We start from the raw sequence: 23,452 nt of genomic DNA, 5'->3' as shown, positions 1-23,452 counted from the left end.
TTTTACTTTTTTTTCTATATTTATTTATTTGTTTTTTTTTTTTTTTTTTTTTTTTTTTTTTTTTATCAAATAAGGAATACTTCGCAATGTTTAAAACGTGTATTTTTATTGTGTGTATGTTATAAAAGTATATTTTGTATAGGATTAATAAATTATTTAAATAAATTCATTAGCTCATTCAAAAGACAAGTATTCCAATAATCCCTGTGTTGTTCTACATTATTTTTTTTATAATTTTTAAGTATTTTATTAATAAAAAAAATGGAAAGTAAAAGAGAGATTTTCTTGTATATCCTCCTCATTTTCATGACATTTTTGTAAAATTTTGTGTATCTTTGTTTTTTTTCTTTTTTCAATCTTTTTCTAAATGATTTCTTTTCTTTAATATTTTTTTCCAAATCTGTGTGATTCAAAATTTTTGAGTAGTTATTGCATATACGCTTGTTTAGGTTTTCCTTCTCATTTGTCTGCACTGAGATGATGGTATTGCTCTTCATATTTCTCTCCCTATTGCATTTAGTACTGTAATTATTACAGCTATTATTACTTCTGTTAGTACTGCTATTATTACTTCTGTTAGTACTGCTATTATTACTTCTGTTAGTACTGCTATTATTACTTCTGTTAGTACTGCTATTATTACTGCTGTTAGTACTTCTATTATTACTGCTGTTAGTATTGCTATTACTACTGCTGTTAGTATTACTATTTGTACTGCTGTTAGTATTACTATTTGTACTGCTGTTAGTATTACTATTACTACTGCTATTAGTGCTACTATTTGTACTGCTGTTAGCACTGTTATGCTTATTAATGATATTACCTCTATCGCTGCTCAATCCAGTGTTCATTTTTCGTATCTCGCTTTTTATAAAGAGAGATATGCTGTGAAATAAATCGCCAATGTCTTCTTGTGTTTCATAAACTTTGTACACATCAAAATTTATGTTATGTTATAATCATAAGTATTATTATTTTCTTCCTTATATAACATGGTATATTTTTGAAATATATCTATTATTCAAGAAAGCTCAAATTCTCTAAAATTTAGGGGGTACTTTTATGTTACCTTTATTTAATTTTTTTTTTAGTTTTACTTTTCATATATTTTTATATTTGTATAATATACTCATATAAAAATTTTATCATGACAAACGAATGTATATAAAATTTCACGCTTTGTATTGCTATTTCTCTTATAATTTTTTTTTTTTTTTTTTTTTTGTACATAATAAATAAAAGGTTAATGTTTAAATTAATCTTTTTAAATGATATTTTATTTTTGTTGGACTTGTTTAGTTTCTTCATTATAATCCTCCCTTTTTTCGTGGCCACTCGCATTATTGCTAGAAGGAAAGGATTAAAGATATTGCAACGTTCGCCTATTTCTTATTTCACCTATGGAAAAGGATACATAGGACGTTTTGTTTATAAAACTAAAGCACGTTGAGTTTTTCTTATGTTAATACTTAACAATGATTATTCTATAATTTTCTTTTTTTTTTTTTTTACTCTTTTTTCTACTGTCTAAAGAATAGTTAGATGTGTCTAATAATTCGCGGTGTACCTCCCTTGAACATTGTTCTTTTTCTATATTATAAAGGAATATAATATCACTTAAGCACTTGACAAAATAATTCTGTATATATATAATAACTTTTATTTCTCTACTTCAATAAGTGCACTAGATTGATTGAAACAGAATTATAATATTTTATTTCATCTAGAAAATATTCGTATGGTTCATTTTTCCACATGCTGTTATAGCAAATTTTAAAAAAGAAAAATTTAACTTTTTTTCGTAATTTATGTTATACTTTTGTTCAAAGAAAATTTTTCTTTATCTTAATTTAAACTGTGTTCTTTTTCAATATTTTATTTTATTTTAATTTTTAAAAAGATCACTTCGGTATATGAGTATTTGTTATTTTCAAAAAAGCATATGCTATTTTCGTCCCTATTGGCATTACCCAAAAAGACAACAAAGGAAAAGCCATTTGCTAGGTTATTCTGCAACTCTTGGTACATGTAAAAGAAGTAACGTATTACATTTATTTTTTTATATCTTAAAATTTTAACAATAGTTATATTATCTTTATACACCTCATATATATACATATATTCAATGTAAACACCTTTTAAATAGGAAACACATTTTTATTCATCTCTCAAAAAATTGTACAATTTTTTTTTATTCGTTGATGAAAAAAGATTTTAACTATAAAAATTTCTTTATATTAAATATTTAATGGAACTAAATAATAGTATCGTTATATTAATATATTTTTAAATTGCTATCATGACTATTATTTATCCATCATATAGCTATTTCTTTTTCTTCTTTTATTCTTTCCATCCTTTTTTCCACCATTTCCTTGAGCCTATTGGAATATGCTATCTGCAAGAATTTCCATTTCTCTATGTAGTGGTAATAGAAAAATTGGTACATACACTCAATTAAGTTACCTGCGTTATATTTATTTACTACCTCTTGATTACTTATAGTGATGTTACTAAAAGGGATATTATTATAGTTGTTCGTGTTATTGCTGTGAAAGCTAACAAGTTTCAAAACTTGCTAACATGAGTAAATACCTTATATCTATAAATGCTCATGTGTAATGAGGGAATAATAAAATTAGTATGTGTAATGCCATTGACCATTGCATTTTTAGGAAAATTTAAAGAGTCTCCTAGAACATTTACCTAGAAAATATTATTTAAATTTTTTGTACTATTACTGTAACAACCGACGTTAAGTTTGTACGAGTAAAATTTGTCCTTATTAATATTGCTTGTTACGGCCGATATTCTTAAGTTATATAAACACAGGAATTTATAAAAATATGTTTCGTATTTATATTACATCTCTTTCAATAAAAATTATTGACCTTTATATCAACGTATATAAAATTGTAAAGATGTAATGAGGAATATACATAATAATGCGTTATATATACCATACGTTAATAATAATTATATAGAACTTCTTAACCTTGTTTATGTAATAAACAAGGAAATTTTGAAGAGAGCCTTTAAGCTTGATAACGTGATTCACATTTTCAGGGAGAAAAAGAAAAACTATATTTATGAACTTACCGTTTTCATTTACAGGAAGAACTATTAACAAATAATTCTAGCTGTTCAGGGACTTCCATAATAAATATAATAATAACTTAAATGTTTATGCAGTTTTTCAGTTTTGTTGTTTGATACCACTTTTATATTTTCCTAATTTGATATTTTTAACTTGAAAAATTAAATTTTACCATAAGTTATTTCTTTATTCTTTATAATTTTCATTAAAAAAAGTCTTTTTTATTTTCTTTAATTTCTGATCTGCTTTTAAAATTTAATGCCGCATTTTTAGCGTGTGACAGACATTCAACTAAATAAGCATGTCTAAAGCAAAAGTTTTTATTTTATCATATTTTAATGAATACTGCTCTGAGTTTTCTACATCCATTATGAAAGAATTACTATCGAATAGTTCTTTTGTTTTTATTATGTTATATTCAAAGCAAGTCTAAGGGGCCCTTTGATCGTTCCGACAAGGAATAATACTTTGAATAATTTCCTTGTCATTTAAAAATTTTAACATTATCAAGATGTAACAAGTGTAGTAAGGGGAAAATAGGAAAAATTATTTTTAGCTTTCCTATATTCATTACTGCGTATTTAATACTCGACAGATAAAAGAATAGTGTAAAAATAAAACAAAACAATGACGAAAAAAACAAAAGAAAAGCTGGAACTACATACCTACGAAACCTTACCCAGTCCTTATATGTTGATCAGAAAGAAAATATATTATTTTATAGTCCTTCCTAACTATATCTTTTATACATAAGATAAAAATAAGAGATAAATTCCTATTTTTCACATTTTTCAAGAGTTTCCTCAAAATGTATTTTTATTAACGCTTGTAAAATACGTTTACTGTATTTTAAAAATTTGAATAAAATAAAATTAAAAAAGAAAAAAAAAAAAAAGAGGAACTACCCAATTCAGTACTCAACATATAATTAAAATACATTGTTCAGTATAAACAATGTAAAAGAGTGCAATACTTTTTCGCAAAATTTTTTTTATTGACATGTATCTTAAATTTGTGCTCTTTTTAGAATTCTCGCAAACAGCTTTATTCCTTTATAAAATTTTGCTAAGAGTTTCACCATCATGTTGAGAAAGTGATAAGCAGGTATGTGTAAATGCGTAGGGTGTGCTTATATATATATAAGAACGCGTATAACCGCATGAATATGTTAACTTGTGAGTAAAGTTACATTAAAAGCTTCGTTATTGAGTTACATTTACGATTTTACAATTTTATTACATTTTCGTTAGTTGTCTATTTTGGTTTTACCTTTACGAATTTCACAAAAAATGCGATTTAAGTGTAGTGTGTGCAAAATAAATGATCTAATATACTCCAAATAATTCACATGAGGAAAAATACGGGGAACAATAATTTGTGAAAACAAACAAGATTAATTATTTAATAACAACTCTTTAATCTTTCATGATTTATTTTTTTTTTTTTATAGATAAATAAGTTTTTTCCCCTTTTACGGATTTCTAATTAAAAACTGTTTTGGGAAAAATATAAAAATACAGGAAATTAACTATTATTTTATAATACATATAAAAAAAAAAATTGAAAAAATAGATTGTTCCATTTGTAAAAAAATCTTCTTTCCCCATTTAACACTAGTAAAAAAAAAAAATAAATAAATACCCGACTTCATAACTTAGCAATCAGAAATGATATATATCATTTCGTACAAATAAAAAGTGTATATGTAATAAGGAGAAATAAAAAAAAAATAAAATAGTTAAAAATTAAAAAAAAAAAAGAAGCAAAAACATAAAAAAGTGAAAAAATAAAAAACTTAAATAGTGTTCACTGTGAATTTAAATAATAAAAAAAGAAAAAAAAAAAATAGTACATTTTAAATAAATTTCATATAAAAGAATAGTGATATAATTCTTTTAAATTAAGTATTAATATGCTGTATTCTTTTTAATGTATCAGTATGTGTGTTTTTTTTTTTTTTTTTTTTTTTTTTATTATGGATAAAAAAAGTAACATAATATATTACATAAACTTCAATAATTGTGTATAACATTTAATTGGTGGATTTGTGTTTCTTTTTTTTTTTTTTTTTTTTTTTGTACATTTTAGTAGTTACAGAAAATAGAAAACCCAATAAAAAAAAAAAAAAAATAATAATAATATAGGTAATAATAAATTAGGTAATTAATTACAAAACAGATAAAAGAATAACAAAATTAACAAAATAATAATATGAGATAAAAGAACGAACAGAGCAAATAATAAGGTGGTATAATAGAACAAAGAAAAATAAAATATAAAAACAGAAAAGGGATAAAATAACATTAGGAGAAAAAGCCAATATAATAAGATAGAGAAAGCATTTTGGATACAATTTATTCGTTCATACGTCATAAGGGGCACGCAGAGTGTAAGAAGAAAGCGAAGCACATTAAGAGGCACTTACGGAGAGTTATGAGGTTAAGAAATAAACATATGTGCACATATGTATGTATCAATGTATGCATATATGTATGTATCTATGTATGCTTATATATATGTATCTATGTATGCTTATATGTATGTATACACATGTATATATGTACGTATGGGACATAATCATTTTAGGAATGTATATGTGATTGCAGGATCACAGTGTTGCAATAATAAGGTGCTAACTTATACCTACATTTTTTCCGCCTACTTATTTTATTTATGTTCGCAGTCAGGATGGATAATAAGGAAAGCATCAAGTTATACGTAAAGAAAGTAATAGAACACCGAGAAGTTGAAAGTAAAATAAAAAAATTAAGACTAGATATAAAAGAGTTGAATAAAAAGTATGAAAAAACGGAAGATAATTTAAAAGCCTTACAAAGTGTAGGTCAAATAATAGGACAAGTATTAAAACAATTAGAAGACGAAAAGTTTATTGTAAAGGCATCAAGTGGACCGAGATATGTAGTAGGGTGTAAATCTAAAATTAATAAAAGCAAATTAGTAATCGGTACAAGAGTATCATTAGATATGACTACCTTAACAGTAATGAAAAGATTGCCTTGTGAAGTAGATCCTTTAGTATTTAATATGATAAGTGACATAGATAAAAGTGAAAATAGTAAAAATAAAGTTAATTATAATCAAATAGGAGGGTTAAGTGAGCAAATAAGACAAATGAGAGAAGTAGTAGAATTACCAATACTTAATCCATTTTTATTTAAAAGAGTAGGGATCAAAACTCCAAAGGGAGTATTATTATATGGACCTCCGGGTACTGGAAAAACATTATTAGCTAGAGCTATGGCATCTAACATTAATTGTAATTTTATGAGAATTGTTGTTTCAGCAATTGTCGATAAGTATATTGGTGAAAGTGCTAGAATTATTAGAGAAATGTTTACATATGCAAAAGAACATCAACCATGTATTATTTTTATGGATGAAATTGATGCCATAGGGGGTAGAAGATTTTCTCAAGGAACTTCTGCAGACAGAGAAATTCAAAGAACACTCATGGAATTATTAAATCATTTAGATGGTTTTGAAGAATTAGGAAATGTGAAAATTATTATGGCTACTAATAGACCAGATGTCTTAGATCCAGCTTTAATCAGACCTGGTAGATTGGATCGAAAAATTGAAATTCCATTACCTAATGAAACGGCAAGGATTGAAATTTTAAAAATTCATGCAAATAAAATGACAAAGCTAGGGGATATCGATTATGAATCTGTTTGTAGATTATGTGATGGTTTTAATGGGGCAGACCTTAGAAATGTATGTACAGAAGCTGGGATGTTTGCAATTAGGGCTATGCGAGATTATGTTATTGAGGAAGATTTTTATAAAGCCGCAAGGAAAATTAATGAAGCCAAGAAATTAGAAGGAAAAATAGAGTACGAAAAGATATAGGAGGGTTAAGATAATCTAGTGCCAATAAAAAATATTTACGGGTGCTCAAATAAGCAACTACTTGGGAATATTCTTCATTCACAATAATGGTGCACTTTTTGAGAAAAGAAGTAGGGTGTGACTTTTGCAAAAAAAAAAAAAAAAAAAAAAAAAAAAAAAAGAAAAGCATAAAAGAGTTACATAGAAAGTATACTAGTTGTCGAAATTGATGATTAATCCCTAGTTTTATCGTTAATTTTAAAAGCTATACGAAAAAAAGTAAAATTCAAAATGGAAAAAGAAAATTGACAAAACCAAAAGAAAAGTAAAAAAGGAATATATTAAACTTATACTTAAAATTTTAAGTATAACTGCTTTTACAGAAAAAATTTCCGTGTACGTTACTTCTGTTTTTTTTTATTTTATTTTTTTTTTTTTTGTTTAATAACGGTAGAAAAATACATTTATTTCATGTATCAATTAAACAATCTTCATTCAATAAAACTGCACTTAATGTGTATAAGTGAGTGTATATATGTATATAATCATATACTTTTATATATGTAAGTGAATGTACAATGATATAAATGTTTATACATATAAATGTACATGCGTCTAAATCCTATGTATGCACACTTCTTAAAAATTTATAAAATTTTAACCTTTTTTATACTTCTTTCTTTTATTACTTTTAATTTCACTTAATTCAAATTCCATTATTTGTCTCTTTTCATTATCCACCGTCTATTAAAAAAAAAATAATAATAAAAATAAAAGAAATAGAATAAGATAAAATAAAACAAAACACAGATATGTATAGACATAGGTATGTATATTTATGAATGTTTATATAGGTATTCTTGAATTACTCTCTGTTTAAAACATTTTTGCAAACCTTATTAAAATCAAACTCTAACAAAACTACTGATTCAATGTGCTGCGTTCTTGGGAACGTGTCTAGTGGAATAATTTCTTTGACCACATATCTGAAGGGATAAAAAGTAGTTAAATATATATATGTACATATATATATAATAAAACTTTGTGCGTACTCCCATGGACAATATAACTTTTTTTCGCTAAAGTAGGTAAAATAATAAATGAATATACCCCAAATTAATTAAATGATTAATGTCCCTAAATTGACTGTATGGATTACATGATATGTAGATTAAAAACCTGCAGCATAATCCTCTTAGCCATCTTCTAAATATCTGTGATATGGGTAAAATGAACGCATACATATTACCTTATTTTTACTTTATTTTGTTTGTTTTGTTTTTTTACTTTGTCATATTTTATTTTATTTCTTGTTCTTTTTTCTCTTTTTTTTTTTTTTTTTTTTTGTTTTTACCTTTTCACACCCCTTTCGAGGAGGGTTAATAATTACAATGTCGGGAAATGGTATGACAAATTCTGGTACGAAGGAATAAGCATTGAAGAAAATTAAATCAGCATAGAAATGTAAAGGCATTGTATTAATCGTTCAATTATTCATTTATTTATTTGTTTATTTATTTATTTGTTTATTTATTTATTTGTTTATTTATTTATTTGTTTATTTATTTATTTGTTTATTTATTTATTTACTTATTCATTTCATATATCTCATCTTTTATTTTCCTTACCACTGGGGGAGCATTTAGCTTTGTCTATGCCATTCGAACCTAATGTCTCCTGTTTGATAGCCTCCAAATTTTTGTTATTATCATTGCAAAACTTTTGAGAGTTCTCTTCATTTAAGTTACTGGAAAAATCTTCAGCTCCTTTTTTGGAATCCCATTGAATTAAATTGTCATAGATAAAATTTGGTAAACTCTTATATGGCGAATGGATATTCTATAAAATTTAGTAACATGAATGTACTATATAAAAACACATTTTGCTTACACATTCGTATCCATATAATACATGTTTGTATATATATATATATATATGTATGTATATACATACGTATGTGGACACATTTATGTAACAGCAGATTGCTCTATTCTTAAACCTGAAAATTCTCTATGACCTCATTTTTACTGTCCATTGATATGTAGATAGAATTTATTTTCCTTTTCAAATCACTATAGAAGGAATATTTTTTATTTTTTATTAGATTAATAATATATCTTCTTATATGCAAGTTCATTTGTTTTAAATTGTGAAGGTTAAATAAATCTAAATTGAAACACTTTATATTTCTTATATTATTTATGTTGATGTTTTCTTCTAAACAATTTATATTATCCATTGAATAATCCACGCAAATAACTTGACTAAATAGATTAGAGAGGGGTAATGAATAGAAACCAATACCACAAAATAGATCAAACACGCAGGAGTTGTTCGAATTTATTTTATAAACTTTAATTAATTTAAAAATTATTTGAATAATACATGTATTTAAATATTTATTTGATTGAAAAAAAGTATTAGCTCCTACTTTATATGTATAATTATCAAAAGTATGATAAATATAATTTTGACCATATAAGACAGTTTCACTTTTTATTTGTTTTAATTTATTCGTTTCTACATTATATAAAACACCTTTAATCGATTTATCTTTCAATGCTAAATTGTTGGCTATATTTATCAGATGCTTCCTCGCTTTATCATCTATAGAGTAGCCAGTAAAGTTTATTAAAATTTGTTTTTCAGAATTATATATACTTAATTTGATGCTCACACTTTTTAAATATCCATTATTATTTATTTTGTTAAAAATATATATATTGTTCTTTTTAAAATTCTCATTTATTTCTTTTTTAATTTCTACAAATGCATTTTGTATATGTTCATCATGAATATAACATTTGTTTATATCACAAATTTCATAACTATGTTTTTTAAAATAGCCTATTGACAAATGATCAGTGACTGAGAAATTTATGGATGTTTTGTTTCTGTAATGGTATTCATCTGCATATATAATCTCGTATAATTTTGCTAAGTTTATTTTTTCTATTTCAGAGTTAAACATACTTTGTTTTTTGTGGACATCACTATTATCGTTATGGCTCTTGCTGTAATTTCCCTCATCAGTATGACCAATGTAATGGGTACTCATTGCTTCCTCATTTTGGAATTTATTTTCTATATCCACTGAATCTTTTTTTTTATAAGATTGATGCACTAACAATTCTTCTTGAATATTTTTTCGCAATTCTTCGTGCTGACCCTCCTCTTCCTCCAAATCGTTTCCTGTGTATTCTCTTTTTATTTTTGAAATGTCCAATAATTCACCTTCATTCTGTTCTACTATTTTACAAAAGTAGTGATCATTTTGTAAGTAATCTTTGCTACTAACTAATAAATGTATGTTGTATTTCTCGCAAAGGCTAATCAATAAATTTTTCTTTGATTGTCGTTCAAAGTTATAATTAATATGTTGGTACATACAACCTCCACAATTAGAAAAATACTCACAGCGAGGTATTATTTCATATTTACTCTTTTTGGTCTTGCACAGTATTTGAAAAGTTATTTTTTTCTTCTTTTTATTTATGTCCAAAACTTTTAAATTAACCTGTTCATCGGGAATTAATAAAAAAAATTTTAAAAAAAACAAATTATTTTGTCTTGTTGCGTAAATAGCTATTTCTCCGTATCCATCTGGATCGAGCTTATGCACCTGCAATTAGAAAATATTTATACCAGAATATGTGCAACTATACGGGTACATGAATAAACAGATGCCCTAGTTTGGAGGAATACCCGAATGTAAGCATATATATATATATATATATATATGTAACACATACATATATGCAGGAACCTTTATGATAAAAGGAAAAAAAAAGATAGCACTGTCCGGTTATGTAGAAATCTATAGTGCTAATGCAAACATCGTGTGCCATATTTGATCAGTACTTTTTAATTGTTCTCAACGGTACATTCATATGCACATACATATATATATATGTTCGTTTACACTCGATTGCTTGTTTATTTTTCATAAAATACTGACCTTTACGCCTTGAAGAATTTGATTCTCACATATGTTATTATATATGTTATTCCTATAAATTTTGAATTTGTCATATTCTTTGCTTTTGTTAAGTGAAATTATTTTACTTTCACAAATATCACTGATTTTTCTCTTAAAAATATGGTAGTTATATATAATAGTTTTGAAATTTTTACCAACAGGAAACTTATTGCAATTGAAACGATGCATTATTTTCTATTTGTTGTTATCAAAATAGTGTTATTATTCATTATAGCAAAATAACAACAAAAAAAAAAAAAAAAAAAAAAAAAAAATTTTAAGAAGACTACAAAGTGTTCAAATATTCATACATTCATAACATGCCATTATATTCACAAGCTATTTAAAGAGAAGATTGTTCGAAAAAATATAGGGTTAACAGTTTTGCAAATAAAAAAATAAAATTAAAATTATATATATAATTGTAACTGCAATATAACAACACAAAAAGGAGAAACCTATATAAGAATTAAAAGTTTAAATGAAATATAAAATACGAAGTGACGGATACACATTTTTGTTAACTATTTCATATATTCTTATTTTGTTATTTTTCAGAGAGAAAAAAATGATCAAAACTTAAAATGAATTAATTTCTTTACCATAATGTGCAATTGCAAGTTTTGTTGTTGTCTTTGTAAATATAAAAGAGCATTCTTCACATGAAAACAGACATGCTAAAGAATTAAAAATAATGTGCTAGAAGAGTTAACGTCTTGTCCTTTTGTAACGCCCCTTTTTATAATTAGAGGCATATATTAATTGAAAAATACAAGAAAATTTTCCTTGAATTAAATATTTTGTGAGATTTATTTTTTAATAATAACACTGAATGATGAGATATTATAAGATTAATTACATGCATCAGAATTGTATCTTCCCCCTTTTTCTTGTTTTTAAAACATAAATTTTTATAATATTTTTTGCAGTACCAAAAAAGCATTATGATATAAAATTGAAGGGGAATTTTAATGAGCCATTAATAATGGTTCTAACAAAATATATAATGCAACAGTTTACGTGCAGGCATATCTGTATGATATACATGTATATATATATATATATATATATATATATAAGTAAATAAAAAATAGGGTCATTCTTAATTTCAATTATTTATAAAGTCCAAATAACACTTTTATTTTAATGCATCACATTTAGTTCAAAAGCAAAAAAATTACAAGTTCCAAGTTACAGATTTCTATTTTCACTAAATTGTGAAACGAAAAAGTAGAAATGGTTATTATAATATTAACTATTGATCTTATGTATATACACATATGTATAAGCAAATGTGTTGTCTTGTTCAATTTTTATCTTATTTTTTTCTCATTTTAACTTGAATATTTTTGTGGAATTTTGTTAATAAAAAATAAAAAATTTTTAAAGGGAAATAAATGGGAATAGTATGATAACACGTTATTAAAACTATCGTTGAATAAATATACTTTTTTTTATTTATGTACTTGTTTCTTTATCCTTGTTCCTTTTTGAGGTTCTTTTGTATATATGCGTATGCGCATTTATTTTTTAAGAAATTTGGGAAGTTGCCTAAAATATATTAAATTATTGTTTTTTTTTTTTTTTTTATTAATAAATATATAATGGAATGAATATAATTTTAATACCTTATTATAATACTACTTATTTAATTATTTTCTTATATATTCTTGGAAGTGTATTTTTTTTTCTGAAGCAATTGATCACAAGTTTAACATATTTTTCTCACTGAAGTTAACTTGTTTGTTCATAATAAATTGTCAATTTATATATATTTTACATAAACATAAACATTGTAGATGTTTACAATATATGTACGTATGTATGATATATGTATGTATATATATATATATTTATTTATGTACACAATGTAGTACCTATTTGTATGTTTATGCCTTATTATACATATATATCATTATCACATGAACAAACTTGTTATATGTTTATATACATTTATATATGTATGTATTTATATGTATGTATATATATGTATATTAAAAAGTATTTAACTTAAAACACAAAATATTATTTAGCTTTTTCCTTTTCATAAGCTTTTCATTTCATTATATTTCCCTTTTTTTTTTTTTTTTTTTTTACTATTCTTAAATTGATATTGTTATTTATAATGATAATAGTTTCAAATATTATATATTTTCTCTATTTTTCACACTTTCATCTGTCACAAAAAAATATTATAAGTTGTATTTTGTAAATTGAATGTATTTATACTATATTATTTTCATAATTTTTTCTAATTTTTCATTATTAATAATTTCATATTTTTGCCTGTTCATGTTTCCTTTTCCTTTTCATTTTCCATTTTTCTTTTTTTTTTTTAGTGTATGTGTGTATATTATTTTAACTTTTAGTTATCACTTTTAGTTATCAATTTTATTTATCATTTTATTTATCACTTTTATTTATCATTTTTATTTATCACTTTTATTTATCATTTTTATTTATCACTTTTATTTATCTATTTTTTTTTTTTTTTCTATTTGTTTATAAATTTGTTTTAAAAGATGAAATTATCTTCTATAATTTTTTTTCTAGTAATATTTTTTTTGAAGGAAAACGTCTGTGTTAAAATTCATACTAACGATTCAGCAATATTTGATATTAACAAGGTATTAAAAAAAAAACTTTCAATATTATACAGAAAAGGAAACAACTTAAACAACTATTTTTTTTCGTATATTGAGAAAAATGGGAAAAAGAACAAGTGTTACAAATACATACAAGATGCCCTGTATGACTCCAATACACAGATAATGAAAAATGAAATATTTAAATGTTTAAACACAAGTAAAGACATATTACACAAAACATTCCATGATGTTATTAACAAGCTTTTTTTATATATAAAAAATGTCTTTTTAAAAAAATATTTTATTTTTTTTCTCTTATATTTAATAAATATTAATTGCGATAGCTTGGTTTCTCAAATGAATGACCCTTATATATTAAATAATTACAACTTGTGTGAAAATGCCTCACCTGCTATGTACAATTTGAAATATGAAGAAATAGAAATTCCTAATAATAACAACATCAGAGGTTGGTTAATTAAATCAAACAAAAAAAGTAACAAATTATTTTTATTATTACATGGATATAATAGCAATAGACAAGCCTGTTTATTCTTTTTAAATATTTTAAAACAATTAAATGTTCATCATGATACTAATATATTTATACCCGATATGAAGAATTTCAATGAAAGAGGTGTAGATGACATATATAATATTTTAAGTTATTTCAAAAAAAACATGGCATTAAATGACGTAAATGTATATACACAATCATCTACAAATCTTCTTGTCCTGTTATTATCAAAACATTATAAAAATAAAATTGTTAGTAAATCAAAACAGAAATTTATAAAAAATATTATACCTTATAATAACGAAAAACCAAAAGATGAAGATATAATTTATATTGATAAATACATATTTGATTCACCCATACTAAATTTACACAGAACAATCAACATCCATTTCAATTTGAGTGATATACAAAAAAAAATTAGCGAAGAAAATATGAAAGCAAATACTGATATAAATAATGTATATGATAGAAAGACAATTTTAAACTATTTTATATCCTTTTTTATGTGGCTATTAAATAACCAATTAAAAGGACATTTATATGATTTCAATTTTAATAAATTAATTAATGAAAATAATATAAACCCATCAAATATTTATATTCTACATTCCTTTAATGATAATATTTCCATGTTGAATATACTATCCCAAGAGGTAAAGGAAAATCGATTACTGCCATTAAAAAATATTTATATATTTAAAAATGGTAGGCATGCAAATATATATGAATCGTCCAAAAGAGAGTATAATTTAATAGTTAAAAGAATTATAAAGGGATTTAATATATTGGATTTTCTTTATTATATACCTATGAGGTCTAAAATGAGTTCCCTAAATTCTTAAAGTAGTATCTTTACAATGTATGGAAAATGGAAAATAAGCAGAGAAAATGGAAAAATAGACAGCGTAAAGATAAGGGGAAAATATTTTAAAGTGATGAAAAATTTTAGTTTGACAAAATAAGGAGTATAACAATTATATTAGTGCAATATAAATTTTACCTATGAAAAATTTTTGAGAAAAAAAAAAAAAATAAATAATATGTCAATTATTACGAATTAAAATAAATTAGCATAAATGCATATTTCATAAAAGATAAGAAGTTATTAATTATTAACTATGTATGCATGTATGTATAAATATTATATATGTGTTATGTTCAATATGTAATATATTTTATATTATATATATTATATTTTTGTTTATCTGTTGTAAAACTACACGCCCTTCCCATATATTATTTAAAAAACTCTTTTTTAGATACACAAATTAAAAAAAAAAAAAAAGGGTTTTAATGTTTTTATTCCTTATAAAAAATATTTTATAAATTAATTTTATTGCTTTTATATCCAATTTTTTCATTTATACATATTTGTGCAGTCATTTATATACATATATATGTATACTCATTTTTACGTATGTTGAGTATGTTTCTGTTTATTAATAAATGAACTTATTTATACAGGTATTTTTTTTTTTTTTAGAAAATACAACTTTTGCATACTTTTACAAAAAGTCAAATTTCTTTCAAAAAAAATGCCTTATGCAAAAGTTTTATAAGGTATACATAAATATATATAAGTTCATGTATATATACATATATATATATATATAAACCTTTTATACCTTTTTTTTTCTTGTAATGATTTATTAACACAATAATATAATTGAGTGTTAACAAAAAAATATCATTGTTTTCATATGATTTCATAGTTCAGAAAAATGCATTATGTGGGTGCCAAGGTATAGCAGCATATGCACATCCAAAATTTATGTAACGCAATTCTAATAAAAAAGGGAAAAAGGATAGTGAGAAAAGGTTTCTTCCGATAATACTTTGTTATAATATATGTTATTGATGTTTTTATATATGTATTTGTGTGCAAGTATATGTTGGCTATTCTTGTATGGGTATTTACTGATGCGGTTGTGTATTCTTAAGTACTACCCCTTTTTACCTATTTTTTTGTGCGTATCTTCTTCTAGACTTAGTGGATGGTAAATTAAGAACTCTTTTTTTATACGATTTCCTAGCTTTCCATTTAAAGTATAGCATTTTTTTGGAATTTTCTTCTTCGTTTGTATGATTAGTTAGAACATAAATAGAACTATTGAACAAATTATATATATATATAGAATAACTATTTTTTGTTTTAATACCCTTTTCTATCCTTTTTAATGTATGATTATCGCTATCAATATGGTATAATTTTAGCTGTGGTTTCTGTTCTATTTTATCTTCTATCTTTGTGCTAATTTCATACTTAAAAAAATTACAAAATTTCTTTTTATTTTTTACATCAACAAATGTTCTAAAAAAATGAAAATTCTTCGTTAATGAATTAAAAAATTGCATATGCATATTCAATTGAAAGTACTGATGTAAAAATACGTATATTATCTGCTGCACGTTATTTCCGTTGGTTACGAAAGAAAATAAAAAAAAAATTGCTTGATAGAGAAATATTCAAATAAACACCATTTATTTAATTCGAACTTTACGCGTTTGCTAAACATTTACATGAAGATATGAATACTTTTTTTTAAATTTACAAATATAAAACAAAAAAAAAGAAAAAAATGAAAAGGGAAAGGAAAGAGAAATTACCTTTATACTTTTAAAAGATGCATAATATAATGTGCACATTTTAGCCAAAAATAAGAAAAGAAACGAAAAAAAAAAAAAAATTCACTACAAAAAAACTAGTGTTATTTATATGTTAGCTCAAAAGTTAAAGAAATATTATTCTTTTTAACAGTGCAATACAATTTATTTCTTTGTAGGATACAAAGCGATATTACATACTTGTAAAAATGAGAAACTTACATAATATGTATTAATTTGAACAAAGAATTCTTAAAATTCTAATATTGTTCGTCCAAATAGTTTAATATAACGTCAGCTTACTTAAATTCCAAAAATAAAATAACAAACTAAGTAAATTTACGTAGGTTGTATGTGTGTATTTTTTTTTTTTTTTTCTGTTAATATTATGTATATTTACTTTGTGTTTAACCATGTTAGCTACGGAGAAGAATTTATTACTTTTTGAAAGAGAGACCATATTTCCAGTTGTAGAGGAAAAAAAAAAAAGAAAAAAGGGCTATAAGTAAACTTTTCATTTTTGTTATTTTTAAGGAAATAAATTTCAATTGACTTCTTAATCATAAGGAACAATTTTATATATTTAAAACCAATAATATTTACTCGACCATTTTGTAAAACAATTCATGGATTTTTTAGTTACTGCTAGATCTTTTTCCTTTATTTTGGTGTTTCATTTTGTTTTGCAGTTATTCCTTTGGTAGCACCAGTACTAGCTTTCTTTGCTATTGTTAAGCCCTTGTATCCACCTTCGCACGAAAAACTGTGTTGTTATCTAATTTTTCTGAACGTACCACAATTAGAGCCATTGAAATATTTGTTAACATTGCAAATCTAAGTATGAATTCAATTGATAATACAAATTTATTGTCCTTATATTTAGGAATGTTTTCATTTTATGAATAAATACTTTTTCAATATCTATCATTATACAAAAAATTACTTGAAGGAGTGTTATAAGAGACACAAAAATGAAGAAAAACAAATTCTTTTTTACATCAAAATGGAAAGGATCTTTTATTTCCAAAAATACTGTAGTGTATATCAACAAAGAAGCAAAAAAAACAAATAAAATATTACTGTATTTCCTTAATTTTAAAAAGAAAAATTGATTTAAATTTAGCTGTTTTTGTTTATTGAATAAGAAAAAAATAAGATTGATTATGCTTTCATTCATAGTATATCTACTTTCTTCCAAAGTATATTTATGTTCATTCGCAATGTATTCACGTTCACGCCCTAACTTCAATATAGTATATTTTATTTTATCCTTTTTTACATTTTGTTCACGTACTGAGACGACGGTATGTTTCTCCCTTGGAGTATCATCCATAAACCGTGCATTATTACATATATTTTTATCTGATATGTATTTATATGAATCGTTGTAATTTTTAGATATGTTAAAACGTGAAGAGGTATCTTTTGGTGCGCGTATTAGTTGTCTGAGTTTTTTATTTGCTTCGTCCATTTCGTTCATATTTTTACAATCTCTAATGTAATATACAGAAGGTGTATTGTTACGTATTAATTTATCTAAATTATTTGTTTTTTGATAAATATTATTTTCCCATTTATTGCATATTTCGTCATGAGCAAAATGCACTGAGCCTTCATTTTTTAGTACAAAATTAGTATTTTTGAAGTACCTTAAATTCTGCGACTTTTTATCTTTTTCCTCATGGCTTCTATTTTTATAATCTAGGTTTTTATAAAAAGAATAGTTAACACTTCTATCGGTTGAAAAAAGGTGTTTCTTAAGGAGGGAGGAATATTGAGGAAATAGCTTGCTCAAGGTATGTATTAAGTTTACTTTGTCCAAAGCGAATACAGCTTTTCTTAACTTACATTTTATGAAAAAGTAAAATACGTTATTTAAAAATAATATATATAATTCTATGATGAGAAAGTACAATATGCAAATTACTCCTTTAGTGTTGGTATTCGCCTGTTCATATAACGTGTCACTGTCTAATAAGTTATAGAATACGAAGAGATTCAAAGAATAAAGAAAAGTGTGAACAAGAAGAATCCTCTTTTGATATTTGAATATATTACAAATAATACAATTTATGTTATTAGCTAAGTACATATATGCATTAATATTTCCCTCTATATATATTCTGCTTTTACGGACAATAAATATGGGGAAAAAAACGTTATCTTCATTCGTCCCCTGTGTCTTGATAGGGTTACTTCGGCTACAAATTTTTTCTTCCCTACAATAATTATTACTATTGTTATGGAAAGAATTTTTTTTTTTTTTCACTTGTGTTACATCATTTGTATCCCCACTGATATTACGATCTCTACATTTTTTCTCATTCTCCGAGCATATTTTTGCATTTTCTAATTTTGTTGCCTTACTTTTATATTCTTTTAAAGGATAGCTCTTATTTTTAAGCTTATGCTGTTTTTCATTTTGTTCCTTATTCTCAATCTTTATAAAAAAATATTTCTTTGAATTGGAATTTACAGCCTTATGAATTGTTATTTGAGTATTATGTCCCCTACTTATGTTCTCACGGACTTCTTTAAGTCCATAACTATTATTCTTGATAGTATTATGAATTCCACAGTTATTATATAAATCATTGTTCACAATGCTTGTGTGTTTTCTATCTTCTTTTCTTAATTTTGAATTATTAGTGCTATCTTTTTTCGCAAAAGTTTCATGTAGTCCACTATTTTTTAGCAATAACTTTTTATTATCTTGTTTTAATATGTCTTTTTTGTTTATTGTTACATTTTTTGAGTTATTTCCATTTTTATAGTCCCCTTTATCGGTCATCTTCATATCGATTTCTATACAAATACGGGAACTTCTACTACTACTACTGCTCGTGCTGCTATTACTACTACTATTACTACTACCATTTTTTCTTCCTATTAAATTACCATTTTTGTATTCATGAGTACTAGATTTCTTAAGACTAAGAGAATCTGCACTATCTGTAGTGCTATTATTTTCTTCTTTAGACATATTGATATTGTTTTCTAACTTCAGATTTTTACATATGTTTGTTTGTTCATTGTTTCCCTCACATACTAATTTATCATCTTTCAGCTGGTGGGCATTACCGTACACCTCATTTCTTAATTCCGAAATTAGAACATCATTAGTATGTTCACTACACTTGCTTCTTTCATCTTTACAGTTTTTCTTTTCCCCTGCGTTTTCTCCATAAATTATATTTTGTAAATACTTTTGTCTATCTCCTTTCTTGATCACCTCTTTTTTCTTCGACCTTTTTTTTATTTTTTCTAAATTGCTTGCTTGCGTCACCTCTTGGGTATGTTTCTTTTTCCTTAAGCGATCACTATATATTTTTTTTTTTTTGATTTGATTTTTCTTACTCCTCACATTATGATAAGGTATAAATTTAGTTATTTTTTTTGATATCTCCTTATGATTTTTTAATTCATTTAAATAATATTCGTACTCTTTATAGTTGCTTAATTTTATTTCTTTGCCTATTAGTCTCATTAGATCGTTATGCACATTACAATTATTGATATAATAATTTACAACTTTTTGCTCCTTCCCTTCTTTATGCATGGGAGGAAGGTTATTGCTACCGTAACTACAAGCATTGTCTACATTTTTTATAATTTTTTCTGTGTCGTTTGATTTTTTTTTATCATTAAAAATGGGATGTTGTATGGAAGATTCATTAACTTGAATATTATATGAATGATTAGAAAGACATGTCTCCATATCATATGTGCTTGTTTTATGTATTTTTGAAATGTTTACATCGTCCATATTACCTACATAATTTCCAGCTTTTTCAATGACACCCTTTTCATTTATATGTTCTCTACTTAAATCATGTTTTACTGTTGTCTTTGTTTTATGTTGCATGCTATATGATTTGTTTATTTGTTTATAATTAGGATTGTTATTTGTCATTTCGGAATTATTTATATAAAGATTAAGGTCGTGTTCTTCCTTTTGATTCGCTTCAATTTTCTCTTTCGCATAATAACTATGGCTACTATGTTTACTATCAGTGCTACAGTTGCTTTGTTTACTATTACTACTATGATTACTATGACTGTTGCGCTTAATATAATTCGTAGGGCTCACTTTTGTGCTATTATTTAAGCTAGGAAGACGCTCACATAGTACACGTTGAGAATTGTTTGTTTGCTGAAATGATCTAGCTGTAGTTACTCTTCTGCTTGATTTTGAAATAGTCTGAAGGTACCTATGTTCATATATTTGTAATAAATTATCACAACTGAAATTAGTATTTTTCACATCACACATAGTTCTTTTAACCGTGATGTTATTATTAATAAAGTTATTATCAACTTTTGGAAGTAAATTATTTTTGTTATTTGGCGTATTTACTCCTGAGCTCTCTTCACTTTTATACCCCTTTATAAATGAATTATATTTCATATCATTGTAATTGTTATGGTAATTATACTTCATATCAGTAAGATTGTGCTCACTTGGAAACATTACTTTTTTTTTTATTATTATAGAATAATATTTTTTATATTTGCTAGAACAGTTCTCAGAGTGCTCATATTCTTCTTTTACGTTGTTGTATCTTATCATTTTGTTAAGAAGAGTAGGCTTTTCTTTTCTTTTTTTTTTTCCTGGTGGTGATTCCAAAGGAAGGCTGTTACCCTCGCTAGTGGATATTCTAGGTATATTATATACAGAATCATTTTTTACATATACTTTGGCATTGGTCATTGTTGGTAAAGTCGAATTAGTCGAATTCTTATAAATATTGTTTATTTCTTTTCTGTTATTGTGAAAATTTGATTTATTACATACGTCATTATTTTTTAAATATTGCATTCGTTTTATTCCTTTTGTACTTGAAAAAAGAAAATAAAATTTAGATTCGTTTTTTAAATAAGAAATAATTTTACTGTTTTTTTTTTTCGAACTACATGAGTTATTATCTATTCCCATGTTCCCTTTTTGGGTCAAAAAATCGTTTACTGGAGGAACTTTCATTTTTTCTCCCTTTTATGTTTTTAATGTTTTTTTCCTTATTCTTTTCTTTTTTTCTTTTTTTGCCCCTAATTGTTAAATAAAGTGTACGAAATGCAAGTTTTAGACATGTCACAAAAAGAATAAAGAAATGAATGGATGAGTTAATAAAGAAAAAATAAAATATAATGATAAAATAATTGCAAACAGAAATGTCTGAAAAGTATATTTTATATATTACGAACAAAAAAAAGTGATAACTAATAGCACTTATATAAAACTATTCTTTCCATGTTTTTATATTGTTATATAGTGCACATACCGATAAAGGAAGAAAAATAATAACAAAAAAAAACAAAAAAAAAAATTCAAGTATATTAAAATTTAACCTTAAAAAGTAGTGTATATATTAAATATTAATTTTTTAAGTGCCCCTTTTTTTTATGAAGTATTGTAAGTATCGTGTTAGTATCGCTAGAACGAAACACATTCAATGCCATTTTCTGTTCTGAAAATTTCTCGTTACCATTCGTTGTAAGCATTTTTATATATTTTAAAATTTGCATAACATTTTTAAATTTAAACATTAGGAAGTTTGCAATTTAGGAGAACCATTTGTGATAAAAAAAAAAAAATCAGTACTATGTTAAAATAAAAGACTGAGCATGTACGCGTAAAACAAAAATACCTTCGTAAAATTCAAAATTCAGGAGCTGAAAAAAGGTGGAGCAAAAAAAGAAAAAGAAAAAATACTCTTAATAGCGGAATTATGTGGACGTTCAGTTTACTGAAAACGGGGAATAAAAATTCTGGTGCGTGTATGAAAAGAAAATATATATAAAAAAGAAATATTTATTATTATTATTACCGTTATTACATCTCTGTTAGCGCTTAAATGATCGGTACATTCGGCATAAATACAAAACGTTGTCCCTTATATCTTTAAGAAATGCGCACATGTACTATTGCTTTGTCTTGGGTGTGTTTACTTATATATATGCGTACACATAGTTTTCATTATTTTAAAGACACAATTGCTAATGTTTATATAAAAAAAAAAAAAAAAAAAGGACAGGAAAACATGGTGGACACGGTTTAAGTAAGTGAATATAAATACTAATCTATGAAAAAATATATTAAAAATAAAAGCTTCAATTTAGGAATTATGAAAGAAACGATTTCGTAAAAAAAAAAGCCTTATGTTAATTATAAAAATATATAATATGAAGAATAATTACAAATATTACTAATTTCCCCTTTTTAAAAGCTATTCTTGTTTGTTATAATATTATCTTGTTTATTTTTAACAAGAAAAAAATAATTTTTTTTTCTCTCTTTTTCTTTTTTTTTTGATAGGAGTGTATATGGGTGAAGTCTTTAAAAATACAAATATATATTATACAACGTATGAGATGCAAATTATTATTCTTGTTTTCATTGAAATTATTTTTGCGGAAGAGAATAAAAATACGTTAAAATGTATTTCCTATATATTTCTGTTGAGTAGCATTATTTTTTTTTTTGTAGTGTAAATTTATTCCAGCCACTCATTTTCCTATGTTGAACGTCGCTTAACATTTTTGGAAAAAAAAAAAAAAAAAAAATACGCTTAAATAGGCTATACATTTTTATGTCACAACAAACAAGTAAACTTTCACAAAAAAAATTTGCACATAACATTTGCATTCACTTAATTTGGTAGATACAAGTACAAATATTTACAATAAAAAAGCGCTTTTTGAGAAAATAATTAAATTAAAAAATAAATTAAAATAAAATAAATTAATAAAAAAAAAAAAAACGAAAATACATTTTAAATAAATGAGAGTTGATACAGTAAGTATAATTTAACGAATAA

At 24.4% G+C, this 23,452-nt stretch overlaps 5 protein-coding genes and 1 pseudogene across 6 annotated transcripts; 2 read left to right on the top strand and 4 right to left on the bottom strand.

Annotated features, from left to right (window-relative positions):
- Positions 1-152: 152 nt before the first annotated feature.
- Positions 153-851, bottom strand: MKS88_005312 (MORN repeat protein; the record flags this gene model as incomplete). The annotated part of the gene is made up of 1 exon (XM_067218563.1): positions 153-851. The coding sequence occupies one exon, from the start codon at positions 849-851 to the stop codon at positions 153-155; it is 699 nt and encodes a 232-aa protein (XP_067070526.1).
- A 425-nt stretch (positions 852-1,276) lies between these two features.
- Positions 1,277-3,466, bottom strand: MKS88_005311 (annotated as a pseudogene). The gene is made up of 5 exons: positions 3,390-3,466; positions 2,755-2,812; positions 2,467-2,578; positions 1,470-1,590; positions 1,280-1,346 (listed from the first exon to the last, which is right to left on the bottom strand). Coding segments are annotated over exons 1-5 (435 nt in total).
- A 2,319-nt stretch (positions 3,467-5,785) lies between these two features.
- On the top strand, positions 5,786-6,967 carry MKS88_005310 (26S protease regulatory subunit 10B; the record flags this gene model as incomplete). The annotated part of the gene is made up of 1 exon (XM_067218562.1): positions 5,786-6,967. The coding sequence occupies one exon, from the start codon at positions 5,786-5,788 to the stop codon at positions 6,965-6,967; it is 1,182 nt and encodes a 393-aa protein (XP_067070525.1).
- A 212-nt stretch (positions 6,968-7,179) lies between these two features.
- MKS88_005309 (SAM dependent methyltransferase) lies at positions 7,180-11,114 on the bottom strand (the record flags this gene model as incomplete). The annotated part of the gene is made up of 8 exons (XM_067218561.1): positions 7,180-7,211; positions 7,609-7,690; positions 7,842-7,932; positions 8,057-8,160; positions 8,301-8,362; positions 8,575-8,785; positions 8,946-10,568; positions 10,905-11,114. 8 exons carry the CDS (start codon positions 11,112-11,114, stop codon positions 7,180-7,182), a joined length of 2,415 nt encoding a protein of 804 aa, XP_067070524.1.
- A 2,333-nt stretch (positions 11,115-13,447) lies between these two features.
- On the top strand, positions 13,448-14,875 carry MKS88_005308 (uncharacterized protein; the record flags this gene model as incomplete). Its single annotated transcript, XM_067218560.1, has 1 exon — positions 13,448-14,875. The coding sequence occupies one exon, from the start codon at positions 13,448-13,450 to the stop codon at positions 14,873-14,875; it is 1,428 nt and encodes a 475-aa protein (XP_067070523.1).
- An 884-nt stretch (positions 14,876-15,759) lies between these two features.
- MKS88_005307 (uncharacterized protein) lies at positions 15,760-21,618 on the bottom strand (the record flags this gene model as incomplete). The annotated part of the gene is made up of 3 exons (XM_067218559.1): positions 15,760-15,817; positions 15,991-16,344; positions 17,882-21,618. The coding sequence occupies 3 exons, from the start codon at positions 21,616-21,618 to the stop codon at positions 15,760-15,762; spliced, it is 4,149 nt and encodes a 1,382-aa protein (XP_067070522.1).
- Between the last annotated feature and the right edge of the window lie 1,834 nt (positions 21,619-23,452).

Source organism: Plasmodium brasilianum, chromosome 14 (genome assembly GCF_023973825.1).
Source record: "Plasmodium brasilianum strain Bolivian I chromosome 14, whole genome shotgun sequence".
NCBI lineage: Eukaryota > Apicomplexa > Aconoidasida > Haemosporida > Plasmodiidae > Plasmodium > Plasmodium brasilianum.
The sequence above is the reverse complement of the archived record's forward strand: the minus strand, read 5'-3'. Positions and strand labels throughout refer to the sequence as shown.